At 36.5% G+C, this 17,494-nt stretch overlaps 1 protein-coding gene across 2 annotated transcripts in view; it reads right to left on the bottom strand.

Moving 5' to 3' along the window:
- The window catches only part of SBF2 (SET binding factor 2), a 382,774-nt gene extending 365,280 nt beyond the window's left edge, over positions 1-17,494 (bottom strand). For both annotated transcript variants that reach the window (XM_031460040.2, XM_031460041.2), the window contains exon 1: positions 17,291-17,494. In XM_031460040.2, coding sequence (XP_031315900.2) covers positions 17,291-17,345 — 55 coding nt within the window. In that variant the 5' untranslated portion in view covers positions 17,346-17,494. The remainder of the gene's footprint in view (positions 1-17,290) is intronic.

The raw sequence follows: 17,494 nt of genomic DNA, 5'->3' as shown, positions 1-17,494 counted from the left end.
ATGGTAGAGCTAAGATGTTAAGTATAAAGTTGGAAGCAGCCTGGGTCCAGATGAATGTACAAATCCAAAACTGTCTATACTCAAATCTTTAAGTGAGAGAGAAATACATTTCTACATTGTTTAAGACATTTATGTATATTACATAAATTATGTAATATTACAGGCAGACAAACCTCTATCTTCACAGACTGTTCTTTATAGTAACCAGAGTAAGGACGGAGGAGACCCTGAACGATGGCACTGATTGTGGGAAAAGATAAAAAAAAAGAGAGAGAGAGAAATGTGAGAAAAACTTAAGAAAAATAAAACCTTCTGAAGTGAAAGTGAGGGAAAAAGGGACATCTGTGGCAAGTTTCTGACTTGGGTAAATGACCAAGAGGAAAAGGTTTAGAAGAGGAACATGTTTACTTGAACAGGTTGAACTTCCAATTCCTATGAGACATTAAGGTGGATTTTTTTTCTACAGGCAGTTCCACCTTCTAGTCCCTACCTACATACACTTGCTAGAATCTTCTTGATGCCTTATAGTTGTTCAAAACTACCTGATCATTACATTTCATACTGATGTAGATGTGAGCTTTTTAAAAGAAAAAATTTCCATTTCTCTGCTAATGAGATTGATCAAGCCTAGCAAAATTAAATAAATTCTTTAGGGACAAAGTCAATATCCCTCCCTCCCTCCTCAGTCACTCAATAGACACCTGACTGAATGGCTAAAAAAAAGCCATTTGGCCTTCACTTATGAGTCAAGTCCAGTTTTTCCCTAAATGCACTAACCTGTAATTTCAAAAACTTTCAGTTTTGTACTATCCTAAATGAATCTTTATTGTTGCTCCCTCTCATTTCTTTTCTCCATCAAAAAACGTTTTATTAATCTAATTCTGTGTGGATTTTGGTTTACTCAGCCTAAAATTATTTGGTAAAATATCTGTCTCAAAAGGAAAACAAGTAACATTCTTTTCAAATTCCATAGAACTGCGTGGGACAATATATAAAGCATTTGTAAAATTCACTCCAGTTCCAACTACTACTTTCCATTGCAAATTATTTTTCGTACTATTATTTTTCAAGTTTGTTCCAACAGTTGCTTTCTCTCTCTAAATGTAATAAGACTTAGCTTAAGCTGGGAAGAAAAAAAAGGACATTTTTTACCTACAAGCAGATGTCATTAACTATAAACAGATTTTTTTAACTTAAAAACTTGCCCCAAAACTAGTTATTTTCTTTATACAAGAATCTTCAATTTCAAGTTTTAAATCTTATATTTTAATAAACTATAACAATTGAATATTTGCTTGATGGAAAAAAGTAACTTGAGATGTCAAGTTTCCAAACAACTTAACTGTTTTCTTCAAATCATGGCACCAACTGATCCTGTAAATTAATAAAGTACACAAAGGTTTTTTAAAGGAAAAGAAGTCATCTACAGAATGGCCTCATCAGTGGGAATGGGTCTTTCTAAGGAAGATACAAACTTTCTCCCCCACTCAATCTACTAGGGAAATCACTCAAAAGAAAGCCCTACAAATCTGTCCATTCAATAAATACTTAGTAAATAAGTGTTTCAACTCCCATTAGATAAAGTGGACTGCTAAAATAATAAAAGTATGTCTGCTGAAAGGGCTCTTTTTCAATTTCAAAGATTTCTCTATTCATAGAATATTGGAATTTATTTGGACCAGACCCTGAAGGAACTCTTTCAGCCTGGATAAATCAGACAAGTGAAAAAGGGAAGACTTGGAATTTTCAGACCTCAGATTCCTAGGTTTAAATATACTTAGGTTACAATAAAGGCCAAAGACAAGTAGCAGAGACATAATCTGAATTAAGTATAAGGTCTGATCTTCCTGATCTGTCTCATCTTCATGGAACTATGCATTCTCCTCTGTTGTTGCTTAAACAATGACTTTTTTTTTTTTCTAATTAAGATTCTCCTGAAGGAAATGGGAGTATAAACTGATACAATCATTCTGGAAGACATTTGAGTTATATGCTTCAAAACTACTTTTTAAAATGTTCTTTTGGCTTTCAAGAATGACTAGAACCAGAAGTTTAAATGATGTTTCCAAAGTTCTGTCTGTCTCTTAATTTTTTGGCTATCTTTGCCTCTCTTCAATATTCAGACAGACTCTCTAAATACAGTAGGGAAAATACACATTGACAGCCCGAACTTAGTCACTGTATCCTACCTTAGTCATCCTAGTAGAAAATAGAGACTTTCTTGTTCCTTTTAAAAGAAAAGACCCACAGATGACTCTAACTGGCCCAGTTTAAGGTACAGGGTGGGAGTAACTAGGACATTTTCCGTGGAATTACAGGGAATAGAACAACACACTTCCCAAAAGAAGGGATGCTGGGCAGAAAATTAACATGTCAATATATATGTACATGTCCTTTGACCTAGCAATTCCACATCCACAAATTAAAACTTATAGAATTATTCTGTGCCAGACATAAATAAATGACAAGAATAAACTCACTTAATCTTCACAACTCTGTGAGGTAGATACTACTATTTATTATCCCATTTTATAGACACAGAAACTCAGACACAAAAAAAATGCAGTAACTTGTCTAAAGCCGTAACTACTAAAAGGCAAAACCAGGAATCAAACCCAGATCATCTGACTCCACCCCATGCTTTTAACTACTTAACTTTACAGCCTCTCTATCCACTTATCCCAAGAAATTAAAGATGAATACAGAGATTCAGCTAGAAGGATTAATCACATTCATTATATGCATATTAAATTATGTATTATAATATAGTACATGTACATTAAAATATGTTAAATGATAAAACACTTTAGCTAACAAAAATCAATGCTATCATATATATACATATCTCATACATTTACATGTAGAATATGGAAAGTTGCCAATAACATAGTTACGTTTTAAAACAGACTACATAAATGAACAGATGCTATAAACTTGTTTTATAAGAATTAAAATAAGATTAATGATACATGTAGATGTATATGGCTGCACACAAAAATCTTGGGAAACAAATTAAAATATCAGCAGTACACTACTTCACAACCAATAAAATGGCTATATTTGAAAAGACATAACAATGAAGGAGCAGCAATTGTGAAGTCAAGGAGAAAAATCTTGATTCCTTAGGAGACTGGCAAGTAGTTCACTACAGTAGAGGCATACTTACTTGCCAATTATCAGCTACTCACATTATTTCCTTAAGTCTTTCAATAAGTTCTTCAATAGTTTCAAACCTCACGACCCACAAATACAAGTAACTTTTGGCAAACACGGTGATTTCACCATACTATTTCTTTTAAATTATCCATTAAAAATAAACAATCCCAATTTGACACAACACTGTAAAATGATTATAAATCAATAAACAATGTTAAAAAATTAAAAAATAAACAATCCCTAGTGAGACTCTATATAATATATACATAGCAGAAAAGATCAGTTATGCTGCTGTTTTGTTTTGCTTTAATTAGATGCTTTAGTAATTAATGATTCTGTTTAATTATTAATAGAAAAAAGACACTTCCATTATACAAGAGAACAAAAAGCAAGAGGACAGCTTTCAGAAATCATTACTTCAATTTAACTGTACAAATTAAGTCAGTCCAGAATTTAGATATTTTTGGACTTAAACTATTGTTTGTAAAAACTGCTTCAACTAACATGCTTACTGAATAATAAAAATGGTATCAATATTTGTTCAGATTAAAATCAAATAGGAAAGATTACAAAGCATCAATTAAAAATAAATATGAACACACATAGTTCTACAGAACTTATTTTTCTTCTAAAAATAACAAAATATAATGCTTGTTTAGCTGTGCTTTGATTTGTACATGAATGTTATGATCTTATTTCTAGGTAACATCAAAGTTTTGTCAATGCTGGGCTGGTGGGTGGAACACAGGATGTCCTCTTCCCACACTTCTGTATGTGTACATCTCCTTTTCTTGTGCTGAATTCTAATACAGTAGACCAGTGGGTGCTATGGATCAATGGGTAAGGAATGGATTATCTCCTGAAGCACAGCCCTGGTATAATCATCCAGAAGAGACAGATCCTTGGGACAGAAAACTAGAAGGAAGAAAGTAGATCGTAGATAAACCTGACAGGAATGGACTGTTTGGCCCCCATCTAGGGCCCAGAATTAAGGAGACATGTTAAAAAAAAGAAGACCTCCATCACATGATGACAGGCCAGAAACTAGGTAGGACAGTTTTCCCTTTAGAAGACCACAGGCCAAAAAGGAGTAAACTACACCTTGTAAACCAGACAACTAACTTAAAAGTTACTCTCTGGCTTCATTACCTTTGTTTGGTCTTTTTTCAATATCCAGCCTTGTTTCAGCTGTGTCTCAGGAAATAAAGGGGAAATGATTGGATAGGGAGAGAGTTATTCAGGCCAGAATGTTAAGAAAAAAGTGGCATTCCATGCAAACACTAGAGAAATGGAAAAATTGGAGCTGTGAGGTCAAGCCAATCCTTCCCATGTGGTGGCCTTCTTTCCACTGCCAACCTTGGAAGACAATATCCTTGCCAACAATAAAAACGGGTCTTCACTTTATTAAGAGAACTAGAAAGTTTCTGCACAAGTACCTAGAACCAAATTAACACTTAACTTTCTACAAAAGATTCTGCTGATAAGGAAAAAATGTTTCTCACCATAATTCCAGACTCACTTGTTATACCAAAAAATAGCAACCACACCTTGTAATAGAAAAATATTTTCAAAAGCAAGTTTATCTTCCTGAGTGCCAAAATTCTACGGAAATATTTCGGAACCTTCTTGTGTAACAGGTTTTTAAATTTTGTTTTCCAAAGTATCAAGAATTTCAACTCCAGAAATTAAGGGCAGAAAGACAAGAAAACAATGCGATGAAAGGTGACAAGCCTCAAAATAGCTGGGGAAAAAAACCCGTCTTGGCTACTCTCATATAATCTTCATGTATTACTTATCAGCTCTCATCTTCTGGTCCCAGTATTTCAGCCAAATTGAAGATCTACTCATTGTTTACCACTTCGATGCCTTTGCCACTACTACTGTTCCCTCACCTAAAAATCCCTTCCCTACTCCTCTCCCTCACTCTTTATCCTCCAGTCCTTGAAATGTATTTATAAAGAAATGTTTTCATTTAAAGTCAGAAAACTGAATTCAAGTTCCATTTAATCCCGTTTAATTCCACTTATGATCTGTATGAAAGTAGGCTATTTAACTTTGATTGACCCCACAGGGTAACTCCCTGTGTTACTATGAAGTCACTGAGATAATGTACGTGGAAACACTAATTTTTTTTAATGGATAAAATGAAATAGTTTCCGCCTGTGAAACAAATGCCTAAAAAAATAAATGTAAGCTGTGTGACACATTCAAAAAAGTATCTATTAGCTTTACCAACACAATAATGTGGAGAGAACAGATGGCACTAGTAAAAGTTAGAACAAAGAACATATATAAATCTAAACCTTTCCAAAAGCTATGTGCAAAATATATAATATATATATAATATATATCTTCCAAGAAATTCTGAATTTTATGTAGCATATTATTCACTCAAGTATTTAAAGCAAATGTTGGGGATTTTTTTGTTTTTGGTAGGTTTTTCTTTCAAGTGGGAGACACAATCATATATTTCTGTTTATAACTCCATTGGATAGTGCATGTTGCCAAGGAGACCACAAATGTAGCTAAGGCCCCAGATGTATCAAGCCCATCTCTCTCTTCCCCTGCTCCTGCCATACACTTAGAAGGTTCCAGGCACACAGTTGGATGCTGGTCCTCATGAGCCCTTGGTCATTAGAATTTGGTTTAACTTGTAATGGTGAGGGCATGATTTTCTTAAAATATATTTAGATGCTGAATGTATACTCTATTACAAAATTATTTCTCAAAAAATAAGTCTCATATTTAACACTATTCTGTCCAGATAAATTTCCTAATATTTATGAACTAGCATTATAAAAAATGCATGAACCACTGTTTGCTGAATAGTATTCCACAAAATTCACATCCATGAGAACCCCAGAGTGTGACCTTATTTGGAAATAGCCTTTGCAGATATAATTAGCTAAGGATCTCGAGATGAAATCATCCTGGATTTTAGGTGGGCCCTAAATCCAATGATTAGTGTCTTCATAAGAAAAAGGAAAAGATTTGGACACAGAGACACTGAAAAAAAGGGCATGTGAAGACGAGGCAGAAATTAAGAGTCATGCTGCCACAAATAAAGCCTAGGACCAATAGAAGCTAGAAGAAGCAGGAAAGGATTCTTCTCTAGTCTTCATGGGAGCACTATCCTTCCAGCACCTTGATTTCAGACTTCTAGCTTTCAGAATTATGAGAGAATAAATGTCTGTTGTTTTAAGACACCAAGTTTGTGATAACTTGTTACGGCAGCCCTAGGACGTTATACAGTGTTGGAGAGCTAACCAGCAGCTATTACACAATATATCGTACTATTTTTGAGACATTTTAGAGTGAGGATTATTTCTCTGGTACTTCCCTGTAATAGCATTAATGCTCCCTTAAAACACAAGCATTTTTTCTTTTCTTAATCTTTTCATTCTATACTCCAGAATAATTAGCATCTGTAGAACTATACATACAATTTTTAAAATGTAGCCTGTTTGAGGTACATTTATATTTAAGTAGCAGTTGTATGAAATACTTCCATAGGCAAAATTATTTTTTCATTGATTTTGTTCAGTAAACAGTGGAAAACTTTATTATAACTAAAAAATTTTTCTGAAAAATTCTACAAGGAAGACATTGATAAGTATGTATAAGGGGAAGTAAAATAATTATGAAATTATGTTATATTTTCCTTCACAATGTAGATTATAGAAATGAAAACTTTAAATAAAAGCATTTACTTCATAATTTCATAACAAGTCATTACTCACATTCATCAATAATTAAAAACAAGACATTAAATCTTGTGATATTTAATGATCTCAGTTTTGACAAAAGTAAATTATTATAATTAAGAAATACTAGTCAACCAATACAATGATTTAGTCAATGGCTTCACTTTTATAATGGTTTTTAATGAAGCTCATCATCATGATGAGTACAATAATCTATAATATATAAATCAACCTACAACTGGGAAACAAATTTATTTTGAGAGGTTTGTTAGGTTTCTTAGGAATTCATTATATAGATATACTTGTATTTAAAATTTTAAAGCTTACCCTGAAACCTCTCTCTTAGCATGCTTCACCACTCTTTTCCCAATAGTATCCTGTGCATTAATGCTAATTTTATCTGTAGATTTCTGGTTCTATAATATGCTATGTGATTTGTCACCTCCCACAAAGCTGATAGTGACAGGTTTTGATGTACACCATTATAGAATATTTCCAAGACTAATGAAATGGCAAATTATTTTTCAAACTACACACCCTTTAAAGGGGAGTATTCAGAGCTCACTGATAGTATTTGTATCTTGTATACATGTGCTTGAAACTCCAAGTCGTCAGGAACTTTCTTCCCATACCTATCGTCACCCTCTCCAGCATCAATTGCGTTCATTCCACTGATTTCCACTCTTCTTTCTGCCTTCATATATGCACAAATCTGCCCTATACATTTTTAAACTCTCACTGGACCACACGATTTCTTGCAATTTAATTCAAACATGTCTTATTAAGCACTAATCAGCTAGACAACTCTGGGATATAAAAAACCAAAGTCTTTTTATCCTGAAGAAAAAGCATTCAAACTTTTCCAACCAGATACTCGTACCTCTCAAAAATCAGATGACTCACATACAGTCTTAACCTGCTTCCTTCACTTCCTATCCTTTCTCCTATTTAAAATTCTGCAATTTGTTTTACAACACAACATTGTTACGTTGTGTTGAAGTCCTACCCCAGCAGAAACAATCCTGGGGTAAGACTATTCTTGATATAAATTCTCAGAAGACAGAATGGTGTACTGGAGTATAGGCATCAGGAAACTTCTAGTCCAGGATTTGCCACTCAACAGCTGTGTAATCATTCACAGGTTAACAATATGCAGGGAAGGGATGGGGGCGCATGGGCACATTGGTTCCTTACATATAAACTGGATTCAATTAGATAATCTGTAGTTAACTTTCAACTCTAAAATTTTATGAAACACAAAGATCTTCATACACTCCACATCTCACTGATCTCTATCTGCCACACCTGACACTGAGAATTATTCCTTCACTTTCTATGACTCTGGATTCCTATCCCCTCCACCACTGTGTACTTGGATTAAGATTAGCTATGTTCAACAAAAAATTCAAATTTATAGTGGTTTAAACATACAAGATCATAATCTTTCATGTAAAAAATTAAAAATTCCAGAGGCAGCTATGACAATCCCACTATGTCATTAGAGACCCAGGTTCTTTCTAGCTTTTTCCTCAGATCCCCAGGTGTAGGCTCTTACCTACACCATCCAAGATGGCTGCTGGAGCTCCAGTCCATATAAGCATGTCAGTCTCAGAAAAGAAGAAAACATACCCTCTTTTAGAATACTTTTTGGGATACTACACTCATTTCCACTTACATAAAACTGCTCAGAACTTATTCACATTTATATGTTAGTAACTTGAAAGTAGTCTCTCCTGCATGACTAGATAACTAGCCAAAAATCAGGGGTTCTATCAACATCGAGGCGAATTGCTATTGGGGAAAATCAAATGTCTCTCTCAAATTCTCCAACTCCTTCTTCTTTGGTTCTTTTTATTTTCCATCCTCTTAGCAATAATGTTCCCCAATGATCAGTCCTTGGTCCTCTATTCTTCTGTCTCTACACTGACTTTCTAAAGGTACTCATACCGTGTCATACCTCTGTCTACTCTAAGGATTCTCAAGTCTCTGTGTCCAACCCCTACCTATCTTACCTTTTGAAGTCTCCACTTGGATGGCTATATAATAATACCTATTATCTTCCAAGCCAACAAAGACAAATAACTAATTTTAAAAGAAAAATATTTGCAATCTTCTTATTTAAAAGTCACAGTATCACAAGTATCCCAGACATTCAAGCTTGGGATTCTGAAGTCACCTCTGACCTTTTCCTCAAGCTATGGGTTGCAGGTCATAGGGAGCTTCTAAAAAGGAAGGAAATAAATTGGACTATATGAGATTTATACGGCATATGACTTGGGATGTGCATTTATCAAACTGGCTTTGCCCCCCTCAACTCTACTGTAATGTTCTAAAGTCATTATCCTAATTATCAAGTCTATGAGTCTATTCGTCATAGACGTAGAATGTGTGTCTCCCTCCTCCACCACAGAATGCATCTGTTGAAACCTAAACCCTATGTGATAGCATTTGGAGGTGGGGCCAAAGCAATGGTATTTGGAGGTGACTACATCATGAGGGCAGAGTTCTCATTAATGGGACTAGTGTCCTTATCAAAGAGACCCCAGAGAGCTCCCTTGCCCCTTCCACCAAGTGAGGACACGGTGAGAAGACAGCCATCTATGGGCCAGGAAGTAAACCCTCAAGAGACTGTGAAGCTGCCTGTGCCTTATCTTGGATTTTCCAGCCTCCAGAACTCTGAGAAATGTTTGTTGTTTAAGCCACTCAGTCTAGGGTAATTTGTTACAGCAACCCAAATAGACTAAGACACTATGTTTAGTCCTCATTATACAAGACATCTTCAGAGCATTTCACATTTATTCATCATTTCCTCCTCCTCAAAATTCTCTACACTCAAGGTTTCCAAGATACCACTCTATCTTGGTTCTCTTGCAATACCCCTGACCACTCCTGTTCAGTTTCCTGGCTGCTACTGCTCTATTTACCTCTTAAATATTTAATTTTCTCCGGGTTCAATTCTTAGGCCACTCCTTTTTTCTCTCTATACACATTTCCTGAACAGTCTCATATTTTTTTCTTTATTTCTGGCAATCAGCTGGCTACCAGTAATTCCCAAACTAAACCTCTAATCTTCACTTGTCTCCTAACCACCTGACCCACACATCTAAACACCTAAATGACAGTTCTACCTTGATTATAAACAAGCACATTTAGTTCAACATACCCAAAACTAAGCTCAGCATTTCTTTCCTCATCCAAATTCATTTTTTTTCTCCTGAATTCCCCGTTTGGATTAATAGCATCATCACCCAATTACCCAGGCTAGAAACTTTTACCATCAACTACTCTTCCCCCTATACCCTTCACATCCATTCATTACTAAATATTGCTAATTTGAGCTTTTAAATTTCTCTAGAATCCATACTTTCCTTTCTAGTCCCACTGTAAAAGCTGAGTTTTTTCACACTGGTTTTTCTCCCTTTTGTCCACTGCCATTTGAGTCACATTTCTATGTGTTTCTTTTTTTTTTAAGAACCCCTATTTTTCAATAGCCCCCACTGCCTACAGAGTCAAAGCTAAATTCCATAGCCTAATACATGGAGCTTTTCACAGTCTGACCCCAACCCACTCCAGCATCAAAGCTTACCTCAGTTTCCATCTACACTATACTTCTCCCCATTCCTGGAACAAGACATTCATACATTTACATGTTTTTCTCTCTGTTTATAATCTACTTTACCCTTTCTTCTACCTAGCAAGTGGTTATTCATCCTGCATAACTTGGTTTAAACACCACCTCTCATAGGAAGCCTTCTGTTTCCCTCAGTAAAGTGGATCCACTTTCTTCATTTATCACTACTTATTTCAAGATTGTCTCCATTAATGACTAAGTTATAGATAGAATCTTACTACTTACTCATTTATTTTTGTTCTAACAATTAGCACAATGCCTGGAAAGCAATAAATACTTATCAAATCACTAAACTCCAAACGGTGATTGACAATTGGCAACAAACAGCAACCAAGAAATCCCAAATACTTCAATATAGAATAGGGGAGGGGAGAGCATCCAGGCTGACTATGAATTACAATGGCTCAATAATAAATAATTATCAATTTTTTAAATACCTCTAACTATGATACTCTAGGTATTGTGCATAAATTTACCTTTTAGCTTATCTCAATTGCACTGCTTAAAGAAAACTGATGAAATACATAAGAAATATTTCAAACGCTTTCTCCAATATATTTAAGCAGGTTGGTATGAAAAAATGTAAGAACCTCAAATGATTGATACTTGACTCCAGGTTAAATATTATCTAGATAAATGCACTAAATTCTAAATGTATTAATGAACAGCAAAAGTAAACAAAAAGAAAAAAGTAAAAGCATATAAAGGAATTAACCTATGTGGTCATTTTCAGTTCTTCTTGCACAAACCTCAGTAAAAATACAAGAAAGTAAAAACTGTAAGTAAAATAAAGATAGTTGGCTAAGTAACTTCACCTACTAGGACAAATGAAGTTTCTTAATTATTGTGTCACAGGACATATGCAAAGTCAGGAAAATAAAGTCAAATTTCAAATTATCAAAATCAAACTGTCATAAAAATCAGTGATTTTCAAGCTATGTTCTCCTCAGCATGACAGTACTATCCAGAAGAGCACAAAACCAGAAACAAGTTAAATATCCAATAATAAAGTGAATGATGAAGTTGTTATAATACCCATTATTAATATATCCACAAGGTATAATAATTTAGCAACTGAAGATTATGTTTTTCTGGAATTTTATAGAATAACCTTTCCTTCTGTCACCAATGTTTGGAAAAAATAAGGCTACTCTGAGTATCTTTTTATCTTCCTCATAGCATTATTTAAATTAAACTTTTTATTTTGAGGTAACTGCGAGAAATAATACAGATACCCATTTCTCTTTACCCAGTTCTCCCAATTACAACTTGCAAAATTGTAGTACAATATCAACACCAGGATATTGACGTTAATCTGATCTACTTTCTTATTCAGATTCCCCATTTTACTGCACTCATTTGTGTTTGTGTGTTTGTGTATTTAGTTTTATGCAATTGTATCATATATGTAGGTTTATGTATCCATTACCCAGTAAAGATACAAAACAGTTCACTACCACGAAAATCCCCCGTTACCCTTTATAAGCATACTCATCTCCCAGCCTCCTTCCTTATATCCTTTTGTATTTCCCAGATGTTCAGCAAATGTGTATTCATTCAATACATCTTTATTAAACACTATGTCAAGCACTCCTTGCATACAATTCAAATAGCATGTATTAACTATTTTTTCCAGTTTGTAAAAGTAATTTTTCAAAAAACAAGGTTTTTTCCCTTTCAACTTTAAAATACAAATACGAAAAAAAATCAACTAAAAATAAAAAAGTATCATTAACTGAAAAGATATTTTAGGAACAAAAATAGTTTAGTATGTTGAACCAATAATTCCAGGAACAATCTGGAATTAGACACAGAACATACCAGTATCATATTATTATCATAATACTAGCTTTTAGACAGATGTAGGTAATAAAATCATACTAACTCCTGAAGAAAGCTTTATAATAAAGGTTTGCAGAATCAATTTGGTTTATTCTTCACCTGTAATTCTAACAAGAACATAGATTTAGTGGACTTTCTTCTAGTAAGTTTTTACAGAAGGTTTTACAAAAAAAGGGGCTACTCAAAGGATACAACTCAAGATACAAAATTATTCAGATGTTTAAAAAAGTGATTCAAATTAAAACATCTGCTCTTCAAAACCTATTGTCAAGAAAATGAAAGGACAAGTCACAGATTGGAGGAAAATATTTGCAAAACACCTGACAAAAACTTGTATTTATAGAATTCTAAAGAAACTCAGTAAGAAACCAAACAAATGATCCAATTAAAAAAAATTTGATCATACTCTTTACAAAAAAAATTCAAATGCAAAAGGCACATGAAAAGATGCTCAACATCATTAGCCACCAGGAAAATAAAAATTGAAACCACAATGAGATATCACTATACATCCACTAAAATGGCTAAATTTTAAAAATAATATACATAAAATTTAAAGGATTAACACTCATACATTGCTGGTAAGTAAGCAAAATGGCACAGAGAACTTGGAAAACAGTTTGGCAGTTCCATATTAAGTTAAACAGACACTGATAATATGACTCAGCAACTCTCCTCAGTAGCTACCCAGGAGAAATGAAACCATGTGAACTTTCAAAGATCTGTATGCAAACGTTCAGAATAACTTTGTTCATAATGGCCAAAAACTAGAAACTTGAATGTCCACCCACTGGTAAATAGATAAACTGTATTATACTCGGCAATAAAAAGGAACTGACAATACATACAAGATGGATAAGTCTCAAACATATTTTTCTAAGTGAAAAAAGCCAGACATGAAAAACTATATAATTCCATTATAAGACATTCTAGAAGAAACAAAAACATAAGGACAGAAAACAGATCAGTGATTGCTAGAGGTTAGGGAGATAACTGACTGCAAAGGGGCTCAGAGAACCATTTTGGAGGGAAGTGTTCTATATCTGTATCTTGACCGTGGTAGTGGAACACTTATGTATACATCTGTCAAAGCTTATTGAACTGTTCAGTTAAAAAAGTGAATTTTATTGCATTGAAGTAAATTATACTTCAACAAATGACTAAAGAAAAATTATCCCAAGTTTTAAAAAAAAGATGCATCTCACTATAAAGATTCTACAATTTATAAAAGCTTCTGGATTTTGTTACTTAAAAACAATCTTCCCTTTCCCTGCCATGGGATGGAGAGTAGTCATTGTAGCCCTGGGGTGGGGTGAGAGTTGTCAGAGCCCAAGTGAACCAAGGTGGAAGTCCATGTCGGGAGGAATGGCCAAATGAGTTCAGACAAAATCCAAGCACAGCAAGGAGGGTGTCAAAAAGACAGGCAACCTGGCATGGGGCACTGGGTGTGAAGGGAGTGAGGAGGACATCTTTCTTCACACTAAAGCAGCCCAATGTCAGGTGTCAGAGTCTAACTGGGGTGAGAAGCATATCCACAAACAGCAGGGAAGCTGACATGGCAAGCCAGACCCCGAGCAGGTTGAGGATGGTATCCTTGTATCAGGGAATCCTGGTATGGGCTGTTAGGTACTAAAAAAGGTAGGGAGTAGGAGAGACAGAATGAAGAATCTGAATCCAGCAGAGAGAAGAAGGCATCCAGGAAAGGAGGAGATGGTAGCAAAGATGAAAGACTGGTTAAATGGAGGGAGACTGAACAAAGTAAATATATTAAGGATAACAGAAGATAGATTTCTCACTGTCAGAGAACAGTATTATGAATATGAAAAAGGAAAAAATTAGAATGGACCCCGGAGTGTTGGAATGAAATTAGAGATGCTGATGTAAGCTCATAATTTTCAATATACATGGATAAATATAGGTGTATACAAATATTCCCCAGCTCCATCCCCTAAGGCTTGGAAGCAGTAACAATAACAGGAATAAACACACAAGCACTGAGATCTTAGCTTCTAAATGTCATTATCCACTAAAAGGATCCAGTTCTCCCTAGAGAAATGGCTGATTTCAGGGCTAAGGCAGGGACAGTACAATATAAGCCTAGAACATCTTCTTATGACAAAAAGTAAAGACATGCTCAAAGAACGGTGGGGACATGTCATAAGGTCACAGAAGCCAGCTTGAATGGGCCTTTGCTGGCCAAATTAGAAACAATTTGAACAAAAAAATAAATAGTAACAGAATATAATCCATTAAAAAAAAAAGAAAACTATGAGTCCACACAGATATAAATGTATAAAGGAATACATTAAAAGTTTGATGAACAAGATATTTACATAGTTTCAAGGTAGTACTCACAAACACCATTTGTTAATTAGCTATTAGATATAAAATTTAGAGTGAAGAAGCCTGGCAGATATTGCTTATACCAAGTAATCAAAGTGAAAATCACCATTGGGACAAACTGAAATTGTACACCAAATAGGATGCAATGACCATCACTTCTGTGATATTCCTGCCCAAATACATAACATATACGTATCTAATCATAAGAAGAGATAATCCCAAATGAGCAGCATTCCACAAAATAACAGCCCTATAATCCTCCTTAGGATTAAGGTTATGAAAGTCAAGAGAAGATGAAGGAATCATTTCAGATTGAAGAAGTCATGCAGCACATGGCCAAAAACATCATGAAAGTAAATGAAAACAATGAAATTCATTGCCATCAAGAACAGGCAAGCAAGCAGCAAACTCCTGAAGATCAGCACGATTCCTCAGATGAACTCAAAAGCCATCCAAGAGCTTGCCTCACCTGTGATGGGATGGCCCAATGACAAATAAATACAATACATAAGCCTGAACTGAATCCTTTTGCCATTGAAAAGATCAACGGCACAATCAGTAGAAATTGAACCAGTCTGAGAACTAGATGGGGTACTACGTCAGTGTTAATTTCCCGATTTTGATGACTGTATTCTGATTATGTAGGGGAAAATACTTGTTTGTAGAGAAAAAAAGAAACTACAGCATTCTGGGGTAATAGGGCATCAGGTCAGCAGCTTCCTCTCAAATGGTTCAGGAAGAAAAAAAGTTCCTTGTACTGTACTTGCAAGTTTTCTGCAAGTTTGTGATTGTTTCAGTTTTTTTAATGTGAGGGGGGAAAATGTCGCTAAAAATTAAATAATGTTAAAAAAACAAACCATGATTCTCCATATTGTTCATCTCGGTAAGAAAGAGATAGCAGACTATGCAAAATTACTAGGACATAAAATTTCGGAGCTGATAGGTAGTTAGTTAGAAATGAGCACTGGGCAGGGGGAGAGGAAGAGGAAAGGAACAATCCAGAAAATGGCAGTGTGTCTGCATTCAAGAAAAGGGACTCCAGAAATGTTTACTTTCTCTAAATGAGGGCCGGTAAAAGAAGCCAGTTAAAACCAAAGTGCTGCAGCTGCGCGTGGGAGGGGTACCTGGTATAACTTGACGGAATGAACAGGCCCAAAAGGGGATGGGCATGCTGGAGCACAGGGAACCTGAGTTGTCAATCAATCAACCGATCAATCATGAAATCAGGCTATATAAACATGAAAAACAAAGGAACGGTGCCATTTTTCCTCTTGGATTAGCCCACTCCCAGTTCTCAGGAGTGTACTTTCAGTATTTTTTTTTTACTTCACTAATAAAAATCTTCCGTATATCACGCTTTTTGTCTCTCGTCAAAAATTTTTGTTTCCGGTGACTAAGAACCGAGGTAATTCTTATTTCCCCTTTTCCGGGTGACAGAGCCAGAAGACACTTTAAATTTAGTCCAACCTCTTCTAACAGTTAACTTCGATTAAGTAAAGAGGAGTGAGAGACTAAAGAATATAAAAGGTTCCCGCTAAAGGAAGTTATTAGGAAAGGAATAGTGAAAGGGGCAGTCGACCAAGAGTGGGTAGAACAATGGTATTTTGAGGCTATAAATGGCTGTAACCATCAGCAAAACACAATCTCAGCATCTCCTCTGAAAAATGAAGGGACTGTCTAGCTGATATCTAAAATTCCTTGCAAATGTGCGACCAGAATTACCCTGAAATAGATGTGCTTCCCCAGCTCAACCTATTACATTATGCTTAGCTATACAGTAACACAAAGGAATATAAATATAAAAATAAACGTGCATAAATCCTGATTCCTTTTAAGTTGTGGAAATCAATCAATTAAATTAAAATGCAATACATCTGCCAGATTATGAGGAAAATTTTCTGACGAATTGAAAGAACACTTAAAACACACATTAAAGTGAACAAGATCACCTTGTTGACTGTCCTTACTTAAAAGATAGTGTTCAGATTCATTCTGAAATGACCGTCACATCTGTCCTGAAAGAACAGGGAGTATTTCCTAAAAACGTGTATAAGGTCAAGGATTCTTTCCCCTTCCCCGGTACCACGCGTTCACTGGGACGGTGACTACAGATCCCCAACACCAGCAGGAGTGAAGTAGCACCGGACTCTGAGCACTTCCTTTTGGAGAGGACAGCCCCCTGCGTCACTCGTTACTCACTCAGGATGCTGGAAAGAAGTTTATCCCCGAAGAACTCATCACAGTTGGCTCCCACCCTCCCAGCCCTAGGGTCCTGGCCCAACCTACCGGCCCCAGGGCGCTGCCCCTGGTACCCGACCCCCTCGAAAGCGAGGGTCGCGGAACCCAGACTTGCCCCAACTGACTCAGCTGGGCCGCCCCGGGCCCCGCAGACGCGGCCTCCCCCACTCCCCCGCCCCTCGTGCCGGTCCCTCACGCCCACCGCGAGGCCCTGCCCGGCCAAGAAGGCCGGACGCTGGAGCGCCGGCTCTGCCCGGGCTCAGCCGGGCCCTCCCCACCTCCCGGCCGAGACGTCCGGCCCCGCAGAAGCCACTGGACGGCAGCCGGGGGGCGGAGGCGGGGAGGCCCGGGGGCGGCGCCCGCCCCACACCCTTACCTGGCTTCTCGTGGTCGTAGCCTACTACAATGAAGTAGTCGGCCAGCCGGGCCATGGCCGCCGCCGCCGCCGCGCCCGGGAAGCGGGTGCCCGTCGCCGCCCTCGCCGCCGCCGCCCACCGGGCCCGGGAGGGCTCAGCATTTTCCCTGCAGCAGCAGTAGCGGCAGCGGCGGCACTTCAGCCATGTTTGACAACCGAGGCGCG

Source organism: Camelus dromedarius, chromosome 12, assembly GCF_036321535.1.
Source record: "Camelus dromedarius isolate mCamDro1 chromosome 12, mCamDro1.pat, whole genome shotgun sequence".
NCBI classification, from domain to species: Eukaryota; Metazoa; Chordata; class Mammalia; order Artiodactyla; family Camelidae; genus Camelus; species Camelus dromedarius.
This window is presented reverse-complemented; position numbering and strand designations above follow the sequence as displayed.